This window comes from Nematolebias whitei, chromosome 22 (genome assembly GCF_014905685.2).
Source record: "Nematolebias whitei isolate Nwh7 chromosome 22, NemWhi1, whole genome shotgun sequence".
Classification (NCBI taxonomy): Eukaryota; Metazoa; Chordata; class Actinopteri; order Cyprinodontiformes; family Rivulidae; genus Nematolebias; species Nematolebias whitei.
Genome location: NC_056519.1, coordinates 23,982,994 through 23,999,158, shown reverse-complemented (window position 1 = coordinate 23,999,158; position 16,165 = coordinate 23,982,994). Strand labels below are relative to the sequence as shown.

The 16,165-nt window shown below is 42.6% G+C and overlaps 1 protein-coding gene across 3 annotated transcripts in view; it reads left to right on the top strand.

Moving 5' to 3' along the window:
• Positions 1-1,103: 1,103 nt before the first annotated feature.
• The window catches only part of nap1l1 (nucleosome assembly protein 1-like 1), a 30,558-nt gene continuing 15,496 nt past the window's right edge, over positions 1,104-16,165 (top strand). For all 3 annotated transcript variants that reach the window (XM_037695878.1, XM_037695877.1, XM_037695879.1), the window contains exons 1-5: positions 1,104-1,207; positions 9,685-9,723; positions 10,317-10,405; positions 14,112-14,217; positions 15,301-15,442. In XM_037695878.1, the coding sequence (XP_037551806.1) occupies positions 9,707-9,723; positions 10,317-10,405; positions 14,112-14,217; positions 15,301-15,442 (354 nt within the window). In that variant the 5' untranslated portion in view covers positions 1,104-1,207; positions 9,685-9,706. The remainder of the gene's footprint in view (positions 1,208-9,684; positions 9,724-10,316; positions 10,406-14,111; positions 14,218-15,300; positions 15,443-16,165) is intronic.

Below are 16,165 nucleotides of genomic sequence, written 5' to 3'. Positions count from 1 at the left end.
CAATGTGGATATCCTAACTGGGCCTTCCTGAAAGCAGAGAAGAAACCCAAACAGGACTCCAGTCAGCCAACAGGTGAAAAGGAGGAACCCAGACCCAGACCAGTGGTCATTCCATATGTTGAGGGAGTATCAGAGAAACTGAGACGTTTATTTTCTAAACATAACGTCCCAGTGGCTTTTAAACCCCAAAATACATTACGGCAAAGACTGGTTCATCCCAAAGATCCAGTCCCCCGGCACAAACAGAGTAATGTTGTGTATGCTGTTCAGTGTCAGGAGGGCTGTGATCAGTCTTACATCGGGGAAACAAAACAGCCACTGGCCAAAAGGATGGCCCAGCACAGAAGATCAACATCATCAGGCCAGGACTCTGCGGTCTACACTCATCTCCAGGTCAGCGGTCACTCTTTCAGGGATGAAGATGTGCACATCCTGGATAGAGAGGAACGATGGTTTGAGAGAGGAGTAAAGGAGGCCATCTTTGTGAAAAGAAACCGTCCATCATTAAACAGGGGTGGAGGCCTACGTGTTCAATTGTCCCCCTCTTACAATGCTGTGATTGCTAGTATCACTCAGCCCTCTGTGAATAGTACACAGCCATCAGTGTGCTAATGATCCATTGTTAGACTGATGGTCCTTCTTGAGCATGTGATCAGTTGGTTTTGGTTGTCAGCAGCAAAACTGGTTGATCCACCCTGAGAAGGTGCTATTTAAGAGACTGAGCTGAAAACAGCACCTCAGACTGAAGAAGTCTCTCGGACGAGAGACGAAACGTTTCTACATTTTTTGTTGTTTTGCTTTGTTTTGGGTTTTTTTAATGTCCAGAGGACCAGATTTAACTTTTTTAAACTTTTAAGATAGTTAAGAACTTTTAGCTTTTAGGCGAGTGGCAGTTAAAATGTTACATTTAATAACAAATTAATCGATGCCGAGTGTCATGTAAAAAACATGATAGCATTTTGATAATATTTTTTGTTGACGAATCCTCTTTTCTCTTGTCCACCAAAGGGGGCCCCTCACTGCCCCGCCCAAAAGTTGCGTTGCCCGGGTGACCGCCCGTTTACGTGATGACGTTGAATGTATATGAGCGCAGGCGGCGGGATCTCTCTCCCTTTTACCGCCATCAGAGCGGAGTGTGTTTCGTTCCTGGGTCTTCTTTACTGCGCAGCGCTGTTTGTTCGGTTCAGCCTCCGGCCGCAGAGCGAAGGTAAGGGTCGCCACTTGCGAACGCCTCAGTCGCCACCGCCCCAAACTTCTGCCCACACTCAGAAGTTGTTTAATTCCGCAGCGTGAACAAAGAGCGGCGGAGAAAGACGGCTCCGCTCCGGCTAATGCTAAGACAGCGGCAGCAGCCATTGATGCCTCCATGATGCGCGTTAACGTTACACGCGCTTTGGAAAATAAAACAGCGGTTTACCCGCTCGCGATTTTCACCAACTCCCCCAATCGGTGCTTTCATTAAACAACAAAGACATCAGCTTATTCCTGCAACTGACTCTTATTTTACGACGTTCGTTCGCACGTGTTCGTATATTGCTTTTTTTTTGTCTTTATGTTCTCGCTCAGTCTTGAGGATGATGTTACTCGGGGTGGGGAACTGAGAGGAACTCTAACCAAGCGGCTGCTCTGAGCCTTGTAGCCCGGTCGTGTTACATAAGCAGAAGCTGGTTTAAACGTGGTACTTAAGAGACGGCACCAGTTTGCAACTGGGCCACGTTATGGGCAGGCAGCATCTGTCGAACTTGTTCCTCCCACTTGCTCTGCGCATCAAGCTAGCACATGCTAGCTGAAGTAGCGGCGGCAGGCCGGCTAAAGTTTCCCCGGTGACCCGCGCAGGGTCGGCCTGCACCAGGAGGAGGCAGTCGGTCATGTGGCTCCGACGGAAGCCGGTGACGGTCCAACAGGTTGACCGTGCGTGTTCGGTGTAAATTAAATCATAAATGTGGTTTAGGAAGAGGCTAGATCTGGGCAGCCGCCGGAGCTTGTCAATCATCACTGGTGAGGTTCATGCAACACGTGGTCACAGCTGAGAGGAAAAGGCTTTCCCAACTAAAGAGAAGTTTTTTAGCTTTTCTGCTGCTTTTGTGTCACAATGCCTCAAAGGTCAAACCTTGATCCGTATGCAAATAAGTGTTTACAAGCCCCATTGTTTTAAGGCTTTAGTATTTGACTTGGAAATTTGAGCCCAATTCCTCTAAATGTATATATTTTTAAGCCATGGTGATGGGAAGACTGGACGTTTAGACATGCATATTGATTTTCATGAAACTGACTATTAAATACTACCTCATGTTGTGAAGATATTACTAAAAAATGTCATGGACCTCTGGATGACTAATAATATATGCACATCTAAAATAATTATGTTTTTGGATCAACTCGGACATTAACTTGATAGACCAAGTGTCCCGGCCTTTGTTTGGAATTTCACACAGCAAGAGCTGTTTACAGAAGTTGCCATGTTGTATTTTTGGAACTGGAGTCTGTGCATTAGTGATGAGGGGCTTTTTAGTCCCACCGTATTCCACCCGTAGACCGGGGGTCTGCAACCTTTACGATCAAGAGCCATTTCTGCCCCTTCGTTCACTAAATTAAACGTGTCAAGCTGCTACATTTGTCATTATCAACTGGTGGCCCATGGGCCACTTCAAGTTTGTTATAGGGGGCATGAAATTACAAAACTAAAAACATCTGATAACATTTATTGATATTTTTACATTTTAAGACAGACTGGATCCATCCATTTGTCCATCTGTTATTTACCCAGATCCTACTGTTAAAGAAATAAAGTTAAAGTGAGTATAATTTACTCTGTATTATTATGAGTATCCATTTATTTACAAAGGAAATGACAGGAAAACTGCTAGAACTAGTACTTTTTTGTTGTGGGTATAACATCCTATAAAATTCAGTTTGTTGGTTTTGAAAGAGTTGCTGCAGAGGGACCAAAGAGCCACATGTGGCTCCAGAGCTGCAGCTTGCAGACCCTGCCCTAACCAATCATGTTGATACAAAAGCTTTATTTTAAGCATGAAAAAAACTAATTACAGGTAAAGATAATAATAATAATGTGTATTGTATTGTCATCATTGTACGTCCCCATACAATGGTGAAATTGGATCACTGCATTTAACCCATCCACCACCAGGTGGAGCAGTGAGCAGCTGTTGAAAGTGCCTGGGGAGCATTTCGGGGATAAGGTGCGCTGCCCAGAGACACCACCAGATGTGCAATGACTGGGGCTCAAACCTGGGACTTTCGGGTCCCGAGTTGGCTGCCCTTCCTCTACACCATGGGCGCCCAAAGTGGGGCCCACCAAGCTGTCCTCATTACTATATTAAAATTTCCTTTGCAGTGTCAGTGTGTTTACACTTGGTCATCCTGACTTTAATGTTAATGTTAAATGGAAAGTCAGCCTAATGACTACCTTAATGGCACTGTACAGCTGGAGTGGCTATTTTGTACATTAAATTATTTAATTTTACTAATTTTATATTTTATCTTGACAGACTTCCTACAGCTTCCTGCCACTGAGAAACATTTTCCTTTGGTCTTGCACTAATACACTTATAAATCACACAAAGTGTTTTAAAATAGCCTAAATTATAAATGTGAACTGGCTTCAGTAGTGGCTTTAGCCTCTTTTTGGGGGTGCTCAAGCACTCCTAAATTTAAACTCGACACTTCTGAAAAATAAAACATCCATTATTTTATAAGGAAACGGTCTCAACTCTTAGATTCACCAAAATATGGAATATGACTGTTTCAAACGGGCCAGTAAAATCTGATTTATAATTTTTTTTTTTTTTTCATGAGTCCTGCCACCTGTCAATCAATCCAGCACGTCAGCAACTGACCAATCAGCAGCCTCTATTTGTCCTGAAGTGAACGCCCCTTACCTGCAGAGCTGCAGCTTTTGCAGTCAGATTTCAATAATGTTAATCTACTTAATGAACCTTTGTAAAACCAAAATGCAGGAAATTGCATTCAAAATTCTCTAGGGGAGGACTTCCAGACCCCCCCACCCACCAACACCACAGCCACCTCTGTAATGTTCTTTATACAGAATTGAAGGTTAAATAACTCTAATGAATAAAAGGACTTTACTTGAAGTATTTGCATGTCATGTATTATTGCATTTGGCCCGCAGCCCTCTGGATTTAAAATTTGGCCCTCTCAGGGAAAACGTTTGGGCGCCCCTGCTCTACACCGTCCCAAGTTACAACTACACGATTGAGTCGACACCTGGGTAAAAAGTGAGGTTTGACCCAAAGCAATGACCCTTACATGGAGGAGACAGAACTTAAAACTACAGGAAAGATTGACGCTGTTTCAGCTTTGACTGGATTCATGGACCTTTCTATGAATATTAATGCATCACATTTAACACCACGTGACCAAATACATTCATAACTACTTCTGTTATTCAGGTTGGTGGCGTTAAACTCTAGTCTATTGATGCTGTTCACCTGCTTTCTTGTGTACTTTTCTAAGGTATGTTCCAGATCACTGGGACAGGTGAGTTCAAGCGTTTGACTCAGGTTTCAGTAATCAAAAGTTGAACATCATACATATACAATTCATTAAAAGAAATGTAGAAATTTGGGCAGCACGGTGGCACAACTGGTAGAGCTGCTGCCTCTTGGCGAGCAGGTCCTTGGTTCAAATCCTGGTCCGGGGTCTTTCTGGGTGGAGTTTGCATGTTCTCTCCGTGCTGCATGGGTTTCCTCCCACAGACCAAAAACATGCATGTTAGGCTGATTGGTAACTCTAAATTGTCCCTAGGTGAGAGTGATTGTTTGTCTCTGTGTCCCTGTGATGGACTGGAGACCTGTCCAGGGTGTCCACCTCTCGCACAGTGATTGTTGGACATGGGCACCAGCTACCTGCGACCCCCCAAAAGGAAGAAGCAGGTAAAAGATGATTGATGGATGGATGGAATGTAGAAATTTATTCTCGTACCTTCTGAACAACTTTTATCTATTGGCCCAGAAGTGGTTTTTGAAGCCCTGTAATCAGGAGGAGCTAATTAGATAATTAGGAGAAATTTGTCTTTATTCTACTAAAATTGCCTTGACGTACTATTTAACTAATTTAAACAAACTTGCAATGTCATTCTTCATAAAATGAGTTTTTAATTCAACAATTTTAAATGCATAAATGTAAGTTTTCCTGGTATTTTACGTTATGATGGCTAAATGTCCTCAACCTGTAAGGTTGCCAGTTGTTGAATGACTGCAGAGCTGCAACATAGATATGAACTCTGTTTAAACTGTATTTCAGTGAAACAGAAGTAAGCACGACTACAGTAGACCACAATGAGCACGCCCGCTGGTAATTTAAAAAGGTCATCGGAGTATTTGGCTCAGCCTGATTCAAATCAGCCTTGAAAACACACAGAGGCTCATTAAGCCAATTTTTTAATGTGGTTGTAGCAGAGTCATTCACAACAAAACATCTATACTGCATGAGATTGTGCATCAAATGATTTTCAAATTGATCAAGACCACTTCAACTTTTTTCAACATAAGATGTTTTGGTGTAAAACATCTGGTGACCTTTCTTTGGCGGTTGCAGATCTTAAAGCTCAGCTCAAGCTAGGTCTTAAATAGAGATGGACTCATGAAACAGCCATTTTTATCCACTCTTATGATCAGCAGTTGGTCACATCTGTCCTTACTAAATCAATTAAACTGGTTGAACTGATCAATTAGTTGATTTAAACTGGTTAGGAAGATGGAGATGCAGCTGCTTTAACCACTTTATTAAAGCCCACAATTTATTTAAGCAAAAAATGCCATTCTAGATGTTGTTTTTTAGGTGTACATGTTCTCAAAGTTCTTAAAAAATGTGTTTTAAGTTATTGACCAAAAAAATAGTTTGATATCAGATTAAGAAGTTAAATAATTTTAATTAGAAATGATTCCAGTGCTGCAGCTCAGTTTTAAACGTAGACACAGTGAGTTTGTAAAACTGTAGTGATGTGAGGGATTTAATGAGAGGCCTCATTTTTGACTGTTGGAGGAATGAGGACCTGAAGAAAACTCTTAACACAAGGACAATATGTTAACTCCACACAGAAAGATCCAGACCCAACCTAGGGCTCAAACCCAGAACCTTCATGCCATGAGGAACCATACCATCCACCTAAATAATCTAGATAATATGAATAAAAACAAAGGAAATTGCCAAATGAATCCCATGTAAAATACAAAATGTATAGTTTCTGGGTTCACCTTCATAATTTTCTCCATTGACCTTGATACTAAATGGCAGTCTGGTTTATACAAAATTGCTTCTTAACCCTTTACCACCCAAACCTAAAAATGATCATCCTGCAAGCTTGTAAAAAAATAAAAAATTACGGTACCGGTCGTCTGTGACCCACTCATAATAAAAGGTTTAAAGCCACAGGTGAACAAACTGCTTCCTTCGTTGGTTTTATCTAAGGGCTTTGCTCTGCAGCAGAGTAGGGTTGAATTTGGATTGTTTTTAATGTTGTGTAAGGGTGGCCGGTACAACACATGAAGGTGTTTCCTCCTGTACAACTAGAACAGCCACACTGACAGGATGAGGATTTTTCTGTGTAATTATGACTTTTATTTTTCACAGGTGTTGTGTAATTTACACGATGGAGTTGTGCCAGAGGCGTTCCAAAGCCAAAATAACAAAACGCTTTAATTCACTTACCTGTGTACAGCAGTCCCTCGATCGTGGGGTTGTGTTCCACACACCACCGTGATGGGTGGAAAACCACCAAGTAGGAACACTATATTTATTTTAGTATTTCTATATTTTAAGGCTTTATAAACACTTCCCACACTCTTGCAATGTTCTAAACTCTTAAACCTACGTAATTTTAACAGGATATGTACTGAACAGTACTGCAAAATTTTACTCACCAGTTCTGCAGACCTACCCTGCAGCGACGAAGCCCACTGCCCCGTCCAGGTTGATGTGCACGTGGATAATTGAGCTCCAGGAAGTTTCAGGATTATTTGTGACTTTCCAGTCAGTTCTGTGAGCTTCGTAGATCGATTGTTACTTCTGACATTGCGTTGAAAAACTTTCCCCTCATTTAGGCAGAAAGCTGCGGCTGGAAGCACTGTTGGCTTCTGGGTAGTGTAGTTCTTTGGCGTTACAGTGTAGGATTTTGAAAGAAAACTACAAAATGGCGGCGCTGGTCCAAAGTTTTTTTTTTCCCCCCCCTAACTTTTGATCCCTTACTGTCCCAGACACGTGAGTAATGTTAAAGTTGACAATCATGTGTCATGTATAATCTCACATTGAAAATCTGTGAGAGCTAGTCCACGAAAGTCGACTCGTGAAGTAACGGGGTACTGCTGTACAAGAATAAAAAATGTGAGCTCATTTCTGAACGAACAAAAGCAGAAGAAAATGTTAAGAAAATAAATGACAGCCCACCTCGAGCAAGTATTTACAAAATAATCAGTTTGCTGATGTGACAGTAGCTGGGGTTGGTCAGGTCAGGCAAAGACATGAACAGCGTTATCACTTGTCTTAAAGTCACTTGTGCTGCTGACATGGGGGGGGGGGCTTGAGTAACGCGTGTGAAGAAAATGAGATGGTTCTTCCTTAACTTCTCAGTTCTCATGAATTCTTCCTGGCAGTAAATCCAGGTCATGAGTTTAGCTGGTGTAGTCTACATTTGGAGTTTTGACCTAAAACATGGAGATATGCGACTGTTGACTTTCCCCCACCTCATGAACCCCCCCCCCCCACACACACACACACACACACACACACACACTAAAGTTCCTCTAGAACAGGGGTCTGCAAACTTTAGGATCAAAAGAGCCATTTCTGTCCTTACATTCACTAAATTAAACGTGTTCAAAGCTGCAAAACCTGCTAAAATTGTCATTATCAACTGGTGGCCCATGGGCCACTTTAAGTTTATTAAAGGGGGCTCTTCTGGTCTGTAGGTGTGAAATTATAAAACTAAAAACATCCGATGATTAAGATTTATTATTTTTACATTTTAAGAAAAAAGACTAGATTCCATCCATGCATTGTCTTTACCCCTTTCTTCCTTTTTGGGTTGCAGGGGGTCACTGGTGCCCATATCCAGGTCACAAGACCACCAACACTGGATTCTTGTACAAAAAAACAAGATATTTTACCATTTAAAAAAATAAATAATGAACTGTTCAGGCTTGTTTTTTTTTTTTTTTTTGTGGAGGAATTGAGTATCGTACTTTGAATAAATAAACAATAAAGTTAAAGTGAGTATAATTTACTCTGTTTATTAGTATTTGTATCCACTTATTTACAAAGGAAATGACAGGAAAACTGCTAAAACTAAATTTTTTGTTGTTTATGTAACATCCAATAAAATTCAGTTTTATGTTGGTTTTGGTCAAAGCTTGAAAGAGCCGCTCGGGAGAGACCAAAGGGCCACATGTGGCTCCAGAGCCGCAGGTTGCAGACCTCTGCTCTAGAAACTTTGACGGGACTGCCGCATTGCGGCCATTTTTAACTTGACAGTGATTTCTGTCGGCTATCACTAAGCTAGCTAAGGCAGCCATCATGGATTTTTAATTTCCATGAGGAATATAGAACGACTCTCAGGTCTCTACTAAACTTCAGCTCATTATCTCAAGTCAAAACAGCCTAAAACATTCCCTGCTTTAATCCCCGGGACTATTTAATCTAGAGTATACAAGGTTTTTCTCGCAGTTCTGTTGGGTAAAAGTTTTACATTGAGTCGTGCGCAGACTTCTTCCTCTCTTTCTGAGTGAACGCGCGTTTTTCTTTTCTACAGTTCAAACTGACTCGAGGAGATTGAAGCTACTTTCAGTATCTATCTGCTGATGATTAACGCTTGTGGTGCAACTAAAGCATGTGCTGGTGTCAACGTACGGACGGGTGGCTGGACGACGCGTTCGTGTATGAAGGAGGTTGGATGTCCTCGGTACAAGTCTTTGTTGGATGTTTCCAACCAAACAAGTGCACATGAACATGCAGCTGTTGAACCAGAGCTCTGAACGTCACTAGATGTTCAGTAAACAAAAGTTGACTTGAACGTGTGTCGGTGAGGGACGCATGCTGTCAAACAGCAGCCATCGTCTATTTATAGTTTAGTGTCTTCACTTTAATTCAAGGTAAATTAAAAAGACCTCGACTTGCTGAAACCTGCGGTGTCTGGACCAAGAGGACATTTCAATAAACCTGCGTCCTAGTTTGTCCAAGTCCAAACGTTTTGTCCAGGAAATGTCGATGTAAAAAAAATAAAGCTGACGTTGTTAAATTGTGCCTCACACTGTGAGTGGCTGAGTGAAGCTCTATTTTAGGAATTAAGTTATTTTTTTTAATCTAGTCTATTTACAGCACAAAGATGTAAAAATCAGTTTCCTTGAACTGAAAGGGACACTTTTAAAATCTTTGGTTGCGTGCAGGCTCTTAATGATTCACAGACTCCTGCTGAGGGTTTTCATTGAGTTCATAAAGTTATAGAGGATTACTTGTCTCGCTCTTTGTAGCAAATAATTTAACCACAACAACTGCCTGTATTCTGTCCATCTGTATGAATACCACCTACTGTTAATCACACGATGGATGTAACGTGGTGCTGTGTCCCGTCTAGGGGCCACGACCGTCGCTGTAACCGGTAATTGTGTGTTTGGATCACTTCTAAACAAACGTTCTGTCCTCTTCCTGCAGCATCATCTGAGACTCAGCTAAGATGGCAGATATTGACAAGTAAGTACCGTGCGCTGCAGACGAAACGGTCTTCCCTCTGGGTTTGGGTCCCTGGCTGTCGAGGGCAGCAGCTGCGGCTACACTGATTTTAGCACGTTTAGAAAAAAGAAAAGCCGTTGGCTAAAAGTCGTGTGTTTGGGTGTTCCTCTTCAAGTGATCCGTGTTGTCACGTTTTCTCACACTGCACATGCTAAAGAAACGCGCAGACATCACGTCTGTAATGGAGTGATGCTTTCGTGAACGTTTCAACGCACAGATAGCATCTGACACACACACACATTCTGCTGCTGGCCATTGATTTCTGACCTTGTTCTGCAGAGGAGGATCACAGACTGCTTCGTGTTGGGGGTTGAACTGTGGTGCACAGCTTCACGGCTGAAAACAAACTGGTTTTGTCGTCTTTAAAACAAATAGTGATGATTAAAAACCTGCACGAATTAAAAAGTTATTAAACCAGAAGCTTCCAAAATCATGTTTTGATGGCAGTCTTTTGAAGCCAAGCACACTGCTAGTTACTAAAAAACCAAGTTGAGACTAGTTTAGTGATTATTTTGCACTCCACTGTCTGAAATGTTTTTCTGCATCTTGAGCAGCAAAGACCAGACTGAGATGGACCCAGCAGACATGGAGGATGTGGAGGACGTGGAGGAGGAGGAGACTGGAGAAGACGAAAACAGCAAAGGTTGGCTCACTCTAATATAATTGGAGTTATTTTCTAAACTCTACAGTGACAAATAAAAAAAACAAACCTCTGACTTCTTAAAATGTATTTCAGAATTAAAAGCCTCAGTATTTAGTGTTTATTTTCCGCTGTACACGTCGCACCGCCCTATAAGTCGCATCAGCCCAAATATGTCTGAGAAAGTGGAAAAATCCATAAATGCGTCGCATCTATTCCGCGTCGCCGCCGACAACCTGGACACGTGGGCCGGTGTTGTGCCAAAAATCGATTGGCTGCCAAATGGCAGCTGCGGGAGCGTACATGGGAGGACTTTAACAAGAATTTAACAAGATTAACACCTAAAAACACTTGTTTGCTCGACATTCTAACAAAGGTGTGTCTCAGTTGCACTTGTACTTGATAAATGCACGTCAATGGTCAAATCTGCTGCATTTCTCCGGGGCAGCGAAATGAAGTTGGTTTGACGTTTGCTCCAAGTGAGCAGGACGAAACGGGCTATGGTAAGCAGATTGTGTCATTAATAGCCACTTTTACCTATTGCATGACAAAACGGCATGCCGTACTGCTCGAGTGCCATCTTGTAACTGAAAATGTTAAAGTTCAATATTTTCAGTCACAATGAATGAAAGCGGTCATATCTCAAATCAAAAATTGGTTTTAAACGTGTGAAAAAATCCATAAAAAGTTGCTTCTGCGTTTAAGTCGCAGGGCATGCAAATTGTGCAAAATATTGCGCGACTTGAAGGGCGAAAAATGTGGTAATTTACAAATGGAAGGAGAAGGAAGAATCCATAGATGAATATAACACTGTCCAATGTTTAAACCTGATTTACACTTTTTACATCAAACTAACGATTAAATATTATCATTATGGGGAGTGGTGGCACAGAGGTTAGAGAAGGTGGGCCTGTGATTGGAGGGTCACCGGTTCAACTCCCTGGACCGACAATATCAAAATGTGTGTGGGATAGGTCAAGAACCCACACCTGCCTCCACCCTCATTCGCCCCACTCTGGACCCTTGAGCAAGGCCCTTAACCCCCTCCACCTGCTCTTCCTGGGTGCCCTAGCTGGCCGCTCTGCTCCACACAGAGGCTGTGGTAGCTCGGTGTCTGTGGTTGTGTCAGCAAGAACATGCAGTGTAAAAACTGTTGCAAAGTGTTGGTGTGAGCTCGTTCACTGTGGTGACCCCTGAAGAAGGAAGCGGCTGAAAGAATCATCTACACAACTAGAAGTGAAACTGGTGCTGTTAGGTGGGCTCCATCAGTCTGCAGGTGTTGTGGTTAATTTATATCCTCTGTTAAGGTCACCCCCCCCCCCCCCCCAACTCCACTGAGGTCTAGTAGATCCCTGCTGTAGCAGACAAGAAAATATTTATTTGGAGGTGCAGAGATTAGAAAAGGCGAGCCTGTGATCGTAAGTGCGCTGGTTTGAATCCTCAAACCATTGACGCCTCTCATGTGTTGGACCTGAATAATTCTGTAGAACGACCCACCGTTTAAAGTACTCCCAAACTTTAGACCCCTACAGATTTTGAAACTGTTTCCACCATAATTTAAAGCTGTAGCTCAACTGGTGGCGAAGGAAAAAACATTTCATTTCAGTGAAAAAATAAAAACATGCATTTATAAAAATGTTTTATTTTACATAAGATGGTGCACGGGTACGAACAGTCCAGTAAATGAACTCGTGCTCAACTATCCCTGGCAGCCTGGTACATCTTGTACCTTCTTTACTGTCTGGTGTTGTGAAATTAGATGCTTGACTCTAGTTTGATTCTAATTTATCATGGTCGCTGTAAGCGTTTGTGTTGGTGTCACTTGTGTAGAGCAACAAGGTTCGAGTGTTTGGAGGAACAGGTTTGCTTGAATAAATGTTTCTTCAAACATGTCAATATTGTGTTGACATGCTCCCTCATGTCAGAACTGGCAGCTGTCCTCGTTTCAGCGGAGGCTTTTTTTTTTTTTTTTTTTTTACCAACTAGAGCAAATTGTGTGAAAACAGCCAGCAGCTTGTAAACAGTGTTGTATATTCACTTCACCTCTTCCTTTTTATTTTTTGCTGGCAGAAACTCGTCAGAGCTTCATTAAGTGCAGTCACTGTGTTTATAAATGGACTTGTAGAACTCCTTTCTATCTGATCAAGACACTCAAAGCTCTTTACAACAATCTGTGCCTCATTTACCCGTTCATACAGCTCTATACTAGATCTCTACAAAGCTCATTGAACAAATCATTCTAAAGAGACTAATCAGAGCTTTATCACATTCATACACAGATGGGACACACATCAGAGGCGATGAGGGGTTCAGTGTCTTGCCCAGGGACACTTAGGCGTGTGACTGCTGGTGGAATCGAACCCCCAACTCTTATATTGGAGGACGACTGCTCTAACCACTGAGCCACAGCCGCCCCATTGAGACCACTTGTATAAATAAAGGTTAAAAAAATCACCGAACAAGTCACAGTTGGACCACTGAACTAAAGGTGGCAAGCTCTGACACGTAAAAATAATTTGAAGCAGAGGTTTTGAAAATTCTGTAAGACTTTGTCTGTACGTCCATAGTCGTGAAAAATGACTCGTGTGATTCTAAGCCCCTTGTCCTAAAGGTATTCCAAAGATTTTTGCGTTTGCGAGAAAGAGCCCAAAAGCTGGAAGTTGGACAGAAGAAGTAGCTGAACTATTTAACATGCTCCGCTCCTGTTGGTGGCATCATCCACATCTTTGCAGAAATTTAACAGGGACGACTGCTAAAACTTGCTTTTCCTGTTGTGGTTATAAATAATAAGAATAAATTTAAATATGAAGTCCGTTTTGATCAAAGCTTCAAAGGGCCGCAGGGGAGGGACTGATGTGGCCCCGGAGCCGCAGGTTGCACACCACTGGTATAGGCTGATATTTGTTGTTACTCGAACAGACAGAAGTGAGGATGTTTGGTAAGATCACGATGATGAAGCACATACTCTGAGATGAACTGTGAACTGTCTGTTCGTCCTGTGTTGAGCCAAATAACTTCAAGTGAGTTTCAGTGTGGCTGCATCTAGGAGGGTCCCATCAAAAATTAAGCTGACACACACCAGCCATTTAAGGAAACTATGCTTGTTAGTTTCTATATTGCTTAAAATCTATTTTTTTCAGAAGACGAGCGGCAGAATATTAATCTGTAGGCCGAGGCCACACCCCCTGGCTCAGCCATTGCACCTAGTTGTGGATAAAACTGCTCCCTCTGTTCATCAGGAACCGTCGGTGCACTGGCTCACACGAGAAAAACAAGCCTCCCTCTGTTCTCCTCCACGCTGCAACTCCTGCCCACTTGAACGTGCGGCACCAAAAACACTAAGGTTTACCTTTTTCTCTGTTCAGTTACAGTCGAGACAAACGCTCGTCTAAAAACTTAACGGTCACTGTTCAAACCCCTCATCATCATCATCATCGAGAGAGAGACCTCGGCGTATCGTTTCTAAATTTAAAGTTCTTTGATCTTGAATCTTGTTTTTGTGCCTTTTTGGTTATAGTCTTGTAAATATCACGTTTGGAGTTCGTTTTAAACAGGTTTTATTGTACGAAGAATAGAGTTGTTGCAAAATAAAAAATGTTAGTTTGCCCCAAACGAAGCACGTTTTTTTACTGAATCAAACTTTGTTCCGGGTCTCGATCTTTTCTCCCCTCCACCCCCCATGTGTTGAACTCTTGTTGTCGTTTGTCAGCGGCTCGTCAGCTCACGGTGCAGATGATGCAGAACCCACAGATCCTGGCTGCGTTGCAGGAGAGACTCGACGGTCTGAACGGCTCGCCGTCCGGCTACATGGAGAGGTAAGAAGGGACTCATCTGGTGAAAACGTTCTCAGTGGAACTTGTTGGAGGAAAGTATCCTCATTTTCTCTTACTCGCACGAAAGGAGCGACGCTAAACAGCAGGAGATGTTTAACCACTACAGTAGTCCCTTGTTTACCGTGGGGGGTTCGTACCCTGAAGACCTGCGATAAGTGAAAAATCACCAAGTAGGAATAGTAGTACAAGTACTAGTTTATTTTAGTCTATATGTAATAAACATGTTTTAAACCCTTCCCATACTCGTGCAATATTCTAAACAATGTTTCTGAACGCTCTAAAAGCACAGAACGTCATGATCTCAGCTCCCTGCCTCCGCTGCTCTTAGCCCCTCAAGTGTTCTCAGCCACGCCCACTTCTCCACTCTGCACGGAGATCAGCTGCAGCGGGAAGTTTATCCTGCAGTGTGGGCTGCACAAAGGTGCAGGAGGCGCTAAGTAATTTAAAATACACGCAAATAAACATGAAAAATTCCCCAACAAAACTGTTCAACTCTCAGTTTACAGCTTTATTGCTGCAATTCATTTTCTCAGGAGGAAATTGGAGACGAAGCCAAACAGCCCCCATGTGACTGGTCTCCAGCAGACGGTGTTTAAAATCTTGAATAAAATAATTGCTAGAAAGATCTTTTAAGCAGAACCTCCTGTAAAACGGTTGAGATGCTGTAACAATCTGTCGACTGCAGGGCTGTGCCACCCACTGCTCCTCTTTTACTGACGAGCTAACCAGCTACACCCCTGCTCTGAGACCAAGCGCTTTGCTGTCAGGGGACTCCGTATAGACCTGTTAGATGAAGTGAACCCAAGTGGAATAGTTTGGACTTTTTAGTACACATAATGTACTGTTTAGTTTGTGACGTTAATAGAATTAATGAGTAGGAATGATTGCCTGCACGTACCGTGGGCTGTTGTACTTCCTGTCATCTCGGACTGCTCGCCGCCTACGACGAGCAGTCCGTGTGAATGAAACATCTTAAAGTCCAGAAACTACTGAGGAAAACCTGAGTTTTGTTTTAATGTGAAGCTGAGAGCCCTGCTCACATCCTCCTGTGTTTTGTATTTTCAGTTTACCAAAGGTTGTAAAAAGACGCGTAAACGCCCTCAAAAACCTGCAGGTTAAATGTGCACACATCGAGGCCAAATTCTACGAAGAGGTCCATGAACTGGAGAGAAAGTACGCAGCCCTCTACCAGCCGCTTTTTGACAAGGTAAGCCTGTGTATTTGTATTTTATTCAGTACTCTGTGACGCAGCGTTTCTGAAGCTCTTTGCACGTCGTGCTCGTCAAGTGAACACGTTTCTGAGCGTACGGTTTTCATTTTATGTGATGAACGCTTCACTCAGTTCATGTTTAGTTGGATGTTTAGGCACCTCACGATTAATGTGGATTATTTTACATAAACTCTGACGTGAGCATAACAAATGCATAATCCCACATGATGAAACAAACCCTATAAATCCAGGCTGTTGACCTGGGGATGACCGTAAAGACTCTTGGCATTGTTTCGTCACTGAATTTAATATAAAAATGAAACGTTTCAAAGAGCAGCATGTTCTCGTATCTTCAGGGTTCATCCAAGAGCTGCGTTGTTTTAACTGAAGCAGCTTTCACAGCTCAGCTGCATGGAAAGTGACTCTTGAAGTGGCAGATCACATTCCATCCTTTATCTTTACATACTTCTTCCTTTTCGGGTCATGGGGGTCACTGGTGCTTGTATCCAGCAGTCACTGTGTGAGAGGCGGGGACACCCTGGACAGGTCTCCAGTCCATCACAGGGACAAATGAGACAAACACTCTCTCTCACCTAGAGACAATTTAGAGTTACCAATCAGTCGAACATGCATGTTTTTGGTGTGTGGGAGGAAACTGGAGTACCTGGAGGAAACCCACGCATGCACGGAGAGAACATGTAAACTCCACCCAGAAAGACC